General features: G+C 37.9%; 1 protein-coding gene across 1 annotated transcript; it reads right to left on the reverse strand.

Moving 5' to 3' along the window:
* Window positions 1–286: 286 nt before the first annotated feature.
* On the reverse strand, window positions 287–877 carry LOC127130845 (uncharacterized). The gene has a single exon (XM_051059808.1). It carries the CDS (start codon window positions 875–877, stop codon window positions 287–289), a length of 591 nt encoding a protein of 196 aa, XP_050915765.1.
* Window positions 878–9,566: the final 8,689 nt, after the last annotated feature.

Raw genomic sequence — 9,566 nt, forward strand, 5'->3', positions numbered from 1 at the left:
TGAGTAGGATCGAGTCGTAGTTTATTTTGTAGAGCACATCACCATTGAGGAATAAATTGGATGCCAATATTCTAAGAGTTTTCTTATCCCCACTTGAAGCATTTCCAGGGTATTCTTGTTTCTAAAGGTAACACTTGATGTCATAGAACCAAGGCTTGTTGTATGGATCCTCTTCAGCTATTACGCAACATGTTGGTTCATCTCTCATGATCGGGGCTTCATCGTGGGAGTTCATCTTGTACATTATTGATAGCGTAGCCAAAGTGTATGCCATCTGATTTTCTTCTCAAGGAATATGGTGGAAGATGATTTCTTGTAAATCCTCTGTCAATTCGGTGACTCGATCATGATACAAGATCAACTTATGGTCACGAGTTTCCCATTCTCTTTTTACTTGATAGATGAATAAATCCAAGTCTCCATATAACTTTAGGACCTTGATCCTTAGGTTTATAGTAGCTTCAATACCCATGATACATGCTTTGTATTCTGCCATATTGTTCATGCAATTGAAGCATAGTCTTGCTGTGAAGGGAGTGTATCTATTCTCTAGAAAGATCAAGATAACCCCATTTACATGCCCCATGGCATTTGATGCACCATCAAATACAAGCTTCCATTGAGTTTTTGATTCAAGTTTTTTGTCGTCACTTGTGACCTTTTCGTCATGTAGAACCATAATGTCTTTATCCGGGAAATCAAATTGTATGGGATGATAATCTTCCACTGGTTGGTGGGCAAGATACTCTGACAACACACTTTCCTTTATCGCCTTATGAGTAACGTATTGGATGTCGTATTCAAATAACAACATTTGCCAATGGGTGATTCTTCCAGTAAGAGCTGATTTCTCGAAGATATATTTGATGGGATCCATCCTTGATATCAACCACATGGTATGAGTCAACATGTATTACCTTAGGCGTCGGGAAACCCATGTTAGCGTACAACAAGATTTTTTAAGCATGAAATATATGGATTAACAATCGGTGAATTTCTTTCTCAAGTAGTAAATAATATGTTCCTTTCTACCGGTTTTATCCTGTTACCCCAACACATAGCCCATCGAACCATCAAGCACTATCAGGTATATAATGAGAGGTTTCCTTGGAACTAGAGGTACCAAGATATGTGGCTCTTGCAAGTATTCTTTGATTCTATTGAAGGCTTTTGGACAACCTTAATTCCATTCAATAGCCTGATCTTTCCTTAGTAACTTGAATATTGGTTCGCAAGTGGATGTAAGGTGCGAGATGAACCTAGCGATGTAGTTCAATCTCTCTAGGAACCCATGAATTTCTTTCTCAGTCCTAGGGGATGGCATATCTTGGATGGCCTTCACTTTGTCGGTATCAACTTCAATTCCTTTTTTACTGACTATGAACCCCAACAGTTTTCCTGATCTAACTCCGAAAGTGCACTTTGCGGGATTCAGACGTAGTTTTAACCTCCTCAGACGATCAAATAGCTTTTGTAAGTTGACTATGTGATCTTCTTCTATTTGTAATTTGGCAATCATGTCATCGACATAGACCTCTAACTCTTTGTGAATCATATCGTGACAGAGAGTCACCATTTCCATTTGGTACGTCGCCCCAATCTTTTTCAATTCGAAAGGAATTACCTTATAATAGAATGTGCCCTAAGGGGTGATAAACATTGTTTTTCCATGTCTTCGAGAGTCATATTTATCTGGTTATAGCCGGAGAATCCGTCCATAAACGAGGAGACTTAAAATTAAGCAGTGTTATCCACTAACATGTGAACTTGAGATAGAGGGAACTCATCTTTAGGACTGGCTCTATTCAAATCTTTATATCCCACATGCATTCGAACTTTACCATATTTTTTCGGGACTGGCACAATATTAGCAACCCACTATGGATATTTTGCATCGACTGGGAACCCTGCGTCGAACTTCTTTCTAACATCCTATCTGACTTTGAGGTACACATGCATTAGGTTTGGTTCTTCTTAGTTTCTTATTTACTGGTAGATATTTTGACTTGAGTGGTAGCTTGTGTACAACTATGTGTGTGGCTAGTCCTGGCATATCTTGGTATGACCAAGCAAACATGTATGCATACTCACATAGTAGTTCAACCAACCTTTTCTTTACCCCCTCATTTAGAGAAGCACTGACTTTAACCTCTTTCTTGTCTTCTTCAATTCCCAATCCACCAGTTCCTGGTGAGGTTGAATTGCTTTGTCCTCCTATCTCAACAGTCTGGCTAACTCTTCAGGAAGCTCACAATCATCATCACCATCTTCTTCTACTTGGTTGATCGGGAATTCAAAGTCGTAAGGGATTGTAGCAGTGTCATTTTTAATGGTTTCATTTATTAATCTGCATGGGGTTGATTTTACTTTCTTATTATTATATTTTTTGAATGATAATGTAGATTAGAAAAGAAAGGATGAAGGAAAGTGGATTGATCGCGACTTTATGAGTCGATTGGGGTACTAACTGCAAGTGCACAGTTCTATCGCGTAGTTTTAAAAGATATCGATCCCACAAGGACTTATGAATCGATATACCGTTTTCTAAGGTTTTCGTAAAGCTAAGGCGGATGATACTTTGATTGTTTGGGGGAAAAGTTAAAACTAAAATAAGATCTAGGTTAAATATCAATTAAGCGAATATCGGTATGTAGTTCGTCGTAATTAGGGAATCAAGTCTTCGTTGGTTTCTTGGTTTTAAAATTAATCTTTTCAGTGGACACCATTGATTAAAAGTCTTCTCTCAAACTCTCGCTCTGTTGAATAGACCATGACTTTAAACTAACGTAGCTGTCACTTATTAGTTAAGTCCAAAATCACTTTTTGAAAACAATAGAATCTATAGAAACTCTTTTTAAGAAAATACTAATCGTTTAAACACCCTCGTCTCAAACTCTCGCTCTGTTGACTTAGATTATATAATTAAATTCAAATGCTTAACTCTCATCCTCACATTTAACTTTTAAAAATACTTTTTGAAAAAGATTAGAATTTAATTAACTCTAAAAATTGCTTTCGCCCTGATCTAGAATTAATGTCCAATTTACACTGTCCAGTTAAAAACTCAAACTTTCGTTCTATTGATTTTAACTTCTTTAGTCTTTTACTCTCGTACAAAAACCTAGGTATTAAACCTGTAAATTGAGACCATAAAAAGAGTGATTTTATTTTTAAACGTAATTAAACCAACTTAGTTTTGATTCCTTCATTCCGCTTACTTTACATACCGATACCTAAATAAATTAGCCGGACATGCTAAACAGATCTAAACAATCTTCATGCTTAAATAAATCCATCTCAGGCAAACAATATAAATAAACAATAATGCAGGGCATATATAAATTCAAACAATAATTAAAGAACCTGAATAATTAATGGCAATCTTGAACACTCCACCACAGACCGGTTGGATTTGTTCTTGAATTCTTCAATCGGACAGGAAAATAAAAAGTGAAGGAATAAAAATCTAGGATCTAACGTAAGGTTAGAACCAGTAAAAGATACACAATAGTTTCCGGTGTAGAAACTATTGTGTGAAAAATTAATTAAGTGCTGAAAGATTGACTGGAAAAGAAAATAAAAATTGCAAATAAAGTAAAAACTGTAAAAAAGGTAATGCTATAAAGTATGCTTGCACGGCCGGAAAAGAAAAAGGAACGAAGAAGAGAGAGCTTTAGGGTTCGAAGGAAGTGACTATTTATACTAGTCCACTTTGTAACGGTTTCCAAAGCTTTCCGTGTAAAATCCTCACATTCCAAGAGTCAAACGAAATAATAGGCTTCAACTGCCTCTGTTGCGTTTCTGAAGCCAAAAATATAGGAGAATGGTGTGACGTCCGTCACACCATGTGTTACGCTCGTAACACAAGGCAGCAGGGCGTGACGCTCGTCACACCTTGTGTGGCGCTCGTCACAGGCTCAACGCTCATGGCTTGTATTTTTGGGCTGGGCTTTGGTGAAATTGTTTATCTTTATTTCTTTTTGCACCTCCTTTTCTTCCTTTTTCACTTATGCTTCAAATAAGCTACCTGAGATAAATAGAAGGAAAAATACCCAGTAGTATCGAATAAAATGAAATAAATTGAAGCGAATAATAATATAATTTAATTAAATCGAGTCCAAGAATGTGATATTATTTCATGTTATCAAACTCCCCCATACTTAGACCTTTGCTTGTCCTTAAGCAAGATACAGTATAGAAATCGTTTAAAAATTTAGCCAGATGAAATTTCAAAACACACATCAATTCGTACTAGGTTGCAAGTAAATCTTGTTTAGAAATAACTTGAGTTTAATCTTGACATCAAGAACTACCGTTACAACATCCGGTAACCTTACCTCATGCAAACCAGTTCGAGTCATGCTATTATAACCAGCCTAGTTCTTTTTCTCTTATTTCACCCGTTTTCATTCTAGCGAAATCACATTAAGCCCTTTATCGTTTCGCGCATATAGTGGAGTGACCGGTTAGTGATTCTGATCCCCTTTTTAGCTTGAAGCTCTGGTACATTAGTCGGATAACTTCATTTCTCGGTCCATTGCAAATTGCGGGGGATCGGACCGTAGTCCGCCCTACCAAGTTCAGCACCAGATACCTGTTGAACCAACTCATAATGGATCTTTCGTATTATGTTTTTGTATTCTGCAACCTTTAGATTAAATGATCTGGTAAGGATCACCTAACTTAGTTAGTGCATTTCCTGATATATATATATATATTTTTTTTATTTTGGGAATCATTCACTTATATTCATCGGCCCTCCACGTAGTTTGCTATTAAGATGGTGCTGACTTCTTGTATAAACTACTCGGGGTTACTATAAAGTTAAAAGTCCATGGACTTGTATAACAGGTACCTTTCTGATCTAACATGTTGAGGTTTGTTTAGAGCGTTGGTATGGTAATAATTTTGTCTTGATTTCACTCAAGTTTGATAAAATAAGCAACCTTTATATTTATTGATTGTGTTAAATTTTTGTTATGACTCAAGAAAATTTGAGGGGAATAGATAATGAAATTTTTTTTCACACTAGGGACTTAATTTAGAATAAATATATATTATAATAATTTTTTTTTTTTACTGTTTTTTTTTATTTTTTTTTATTTTTTAAGAAAGAGAAATAACAATGACAAGGGAAAGATAACATACTTGAAAAGGGAAGATTTAAAGAACAAGGTTCCCCCCCCCCCCCCCCCACACACACACACTTAAATGAAACATTGACCCCAATGTTTCAAAGAAAACAAAAGAAATAGAAAAAGGAAAAGGAAACTAAAATCAATGCTGCCTGCCGCCTCTGGTTCTTGGACCTGGTGATCGTTGGCGTACTTCTAAGTCGTCAAACCTGCTGAGCAACTCAGCGAACCGCTGATCGGTTATTGCATTCCTCGCTTCCTGTTGTTCGTGCATCTGGCGCATCATCTGCATCACTTCGAGATTATGCGCTTGCATACCATCGATAGCATCCATGATGTCGTCGTTGGTTGCTGGCCTTCTTCGTCGACGACGTCGTGAGGATGGACCAACTGCATTATCGGAAGGGTTGAGCAGGACTGATTGTTGTGCAGGAACCTGATCACCCTGCTCCATTTCTGCAAACTCGTCTGGAGGCGGGTTTGCTTGTGTAGGCTCGGTAGCTTCGGGAGCATTCAGATCATAGATGTGGCGGTTGGGATTGGTGACATCTGTTAGGGCAATGTTGGGTAAAACAACACTCGGGACTTCCTGGTTGTTCACCATAAGGTAATACCCTCCGCCTACCCTGTTTTTGATTAGGCGGCTGGACCGACAGTAGCTTATATCCATCAATAGGGGTGGGAGAGATTGTAAATTCTGAAGTCGATCCCCAAGATTTAAGCCAAGTGCTATGGTGGTGATTAATCCACCAATTACAAAAGGTTGACGGCCTCTAGCACATAGGGTGTGGATATGATGAAATAGGAAGGAGGCAGCGTTTACTTGTGTATCTGCTGCAAAGACGCAGTGGAGGAAAAATAATTCCTTGGCGTTGACTTTGCTGTTGTTCGGTCGACCAAAAATAGTGTTTTGTAGGATGCGGATGAAGTACCGGATGGTTGGGTTATGTATATGCGAAGCAAGTAATACATCCCAGTTGTTGGTTTCCACACCGGAAATTTTTCTAAAGAGGTCGAAGGCGTTTATATGCCACTGGGAGTTCGGAGGTATCCTAGGGTGGACTTGACCTTCTACAGGGAATTGTAGCATGGTGCTCAATTGGTTTTGGGATAGGGAGTACTCTGTGTTGAACATACGGAAGGTTGCGGTACCGGTTAAGTACTCACCGGTAGGAGTGTTGTACGAATAAGAACTTAAAAATTCTAAGGTGAGAGCGGGGTAGGTAGGTTGATTATGAGTGCAAAGAAAGGTTAAATCAGCGAGGCGGAGCATCCATTCTATACCTTGAAGTAATCCTAATTCTTGTAAACAATTTAAATCAGGATACCTGGTGGATTGGACGCCTCGCTGTTGGAAACGCTCAAACTGCTCCCTTTGATAATTTTCATCTTCGGATCGGAAAATGATATTTCCGAAATCTTGGTTTCCCGCCATACCGATAAGTGGTTTGAAAGAGGTAATAAGGGGAGAAGGGAAATGAAATTGATTTTATAGAATGGTTTGTGGTGTGTGAAGAAAGGTATGGTGGGTATTTATAGGAAAAGATTTGGAAGTTGGAAAGGGAGTGGTTGAAAAGTAAATAAATGTGGGTAAATGTGAATAAATGGGGAAGGTAAAAAATGGGTGGTGTAACGGTCGTGTCTCCAACGGTTAGTAACGTTCACATAGTCTGCAGGTGTCACGCTCGTGACAGGGATGTTACGGGCGTCACAGGCACTTGGTGTGACGACCGTAATGGATCGTGTGACGCTCGTCACACAGGCATTCTTGCAACATACTTTGTTTTTATCATTATATTTTATTGTTGTTATTTTGTTATGCATATGTTTATTTTATTTTGCTATTGTGATACTTTTAAATTGCCTTGCATGCTATTCTACTTTCATAATATATGTATATCTTTAATAAGTTATGTAGGTAGCAACAGTAGAGAGCATTATTGATAGATATTGCATAAGTCATCATAAAGTAAAATAAATCAATAGCTTCATAAAATAATCATAATGTAACATTGGGAGACAAAAGCAAACATGCGAAAGAAAAACAAATACTAAAACAATTTGAAACAAAATTAATGAATAACCTAAACTAAAACTAAGTAACTAAGAAAAACAACTTCTATCCATCTGCATGATCTCTGGCCGGAGGAGCAAAGGAGTTAACACGGTTTAGCAACTCGTGGAACTGATTTGTCATACTGTTCATGTATCCCAGAAATTCTTGTCCCATGTTAGCTAATTCTTCTCTGAGGGCGTCCTGTTCTGACATCAAAGCCTGAATGGTGGTGGTATAATTTGCTCCGGGCATATGATGTCTAAGATCGGGTATTGCCGATTCTTCGGTCGGGACAGGTTGAGGAGGAGGATCAATATCATAATAACCAAATGGTGTCTGAGGGTCAGATCCAGCATAAGGGATCTGGTCGTTACAAATCTCATAGTCCTGGATGGATTCAGTAGATCTAGCAGGAGAGGGTATTCCGTTCAGGTTGTAGAGCCAGTTATTGCGGTTATGAACACTAGTCCTTGGGCTAGGCAAGGTGAATAGGCAAAGAACTTGGTTGTTATTATAAGCTCAAACTCTTCAGACCCTAGGTTTGCTATAAACATAGTGTTGAAGAGGAAGGGTATACTCATAGTCGCAATGCCACAGAAAGGGCTTAGGTCAAGCATAGGTTGACGTAATCCGATAGCATTACCAATCATGGTTATCAAGCCGCCTATTTGAATTGGTGCTCGTTCATCTTGGATAAGGTGGTCAAAATTTGCCAACATAAAAGTGGCACCGTTTACTGGACGGTTTTGGCAAGCACAAAATATGATGAAGAGTTCATCACGTTAAACTGAGGTACTGTTTGACTTCTTCCCAAATAAGGTGTGGGCCAGGATCTTATGGAAATAACGAAAGGCCGGGTTATGTATGTTTCCAGAAAGAAACTCATGTTCCTCGGGATCGTCATTTCCAGTCAAGCTTCCCCAAAAGTGTTCAAGTTCTCTATATTCAAAAAGTTCTTCTTGGCTCACTGTGAATGTATCAAAAGAGGTAGGGAAACCTAAAAGGTTGGTAAAGTCTTGAATGTTAAATTGATACTCCATGTTGAACATTCTGAACTGGATGAAACCTCTGCTTATTCCTTTTCCATGGCTGGGTAGATAGATCAGAGAACTAAGGAATTCTAGAGTCAGTCTCCGGTAAGTGACAAATTATCTACGGATAGGAGTGGTTTCCCACCCTATTTGACTCAGCAAATACAAGACACTCTCTCTTAGTCCAAGGGCAGTCATTGCCCAATCATCAGCATACAAACTAGGTAGCATCTCTCTCTCTCTGCTAGTTCCTCAAACTTTTGTTTCTGAGCTTTCCCTCTGAATTTGATACCCATACGATCAATTTGTCCCATCAGGTTAGTGTTAGCTAGAGAAAAGAAAAACAAGAGTTTTAGTCAGGATTTGGCCAAATGCCGAAAGAAGAAAAGAATAAAATTTTTATAAGTTAAAATAAATTAAGAATGAATACTAAATAAATTTTAGAAGAATAATTAAAGAAGAAATAAAAATAAAGATAAAGAATATTTGTGGGTTGTCTCCCACTAAGTGCTTTGTTTAATGTCGCAAGCTCGACATAAACACTATCAAATATAATCTATAAAATTTGGGGGCACTACGTCTAAGTGCAGCAGGGCGTGACGCTCGTCACACCTTGTGTGGTGCTCGTCACAGGCTCAACGCTCATGGCTTGTATTTTTGGGTTGGGCTTTGGTGAAATTGCTTCTCTTCATTTCTTTTTGCACCTCCTTTTCTTCCTTTTTCACTTATGCTTCAAATAAGCTACCTAAGATAAATAGAAGGAAAAATACCCAGTAGTATCGAATAAAATGAAATAAATTGAAGCGAATAATAATATAATTTAATTAAATCGAGTCCAAGAATGTGATATTATTTCATGTTATTATGGATGAAAAAGACATTGCCAATTTTGAGAATTGGAGAAAATGAAAGAAAATGATCTCAATTGAACATGAAAATGCAATTTTATTTGATAGATAAGTCACTTAAACAAAAGGGAGGTCCTACAAAGCTATCCAGTTGCCTCGGGCAGAGCAAAGGATGTTTATTATTATAAAAAATAGTAAATTACTTTAAAATATAAAATATCTCTAGAATATCCATGACTTTCCAGTTGTTTAGGACAACATCTAGGAGGCAATGGCGCACGAAACTGGGTATATCACAACTATTTGACCTTCGTAGTTGAATCTGACACGATGAAATATCTCCTGAATAATGTGAATATATTTTTGATTAGTCTTTGGCGCTCCCTTATTTGTAGGTTGGTACCCCAATCCGAATTGATCCTTTTTCTCTGGAAATTCTAACAGCTTGCCCCAGTCTGAAGGGTTCCCCATTTTAAGCATAGTTGAGAACTTTTAC

Source organism: Lathyrus oleraceus, chromosome 3 (genome assembly GCF_024323335.1).
Source record: "Lathyrus oleraceus cultivar Zhongwan6 chromosome 3, CAAS_Psat_ZW6_1.0, whole genome shotgun sequence".
Taxonomy (NCBI): domain Eukaryota; kingdom Viridiplantae; phylum Streptophyta; class Magnoliopsida; order Fabales; family Fabaceae; genus Lathyrus; species Lathyrus oleraceus.

Bases quoted from the DNA above. Each gene is read 5' to 3' on its own strand.
- LOC127130845 (XM_051059808.1), bottom strand. From the start codon at position 877: ATGGATCCCATCAAATATATCTTCGAGAAATCAGCTCTTACTGGAAGA.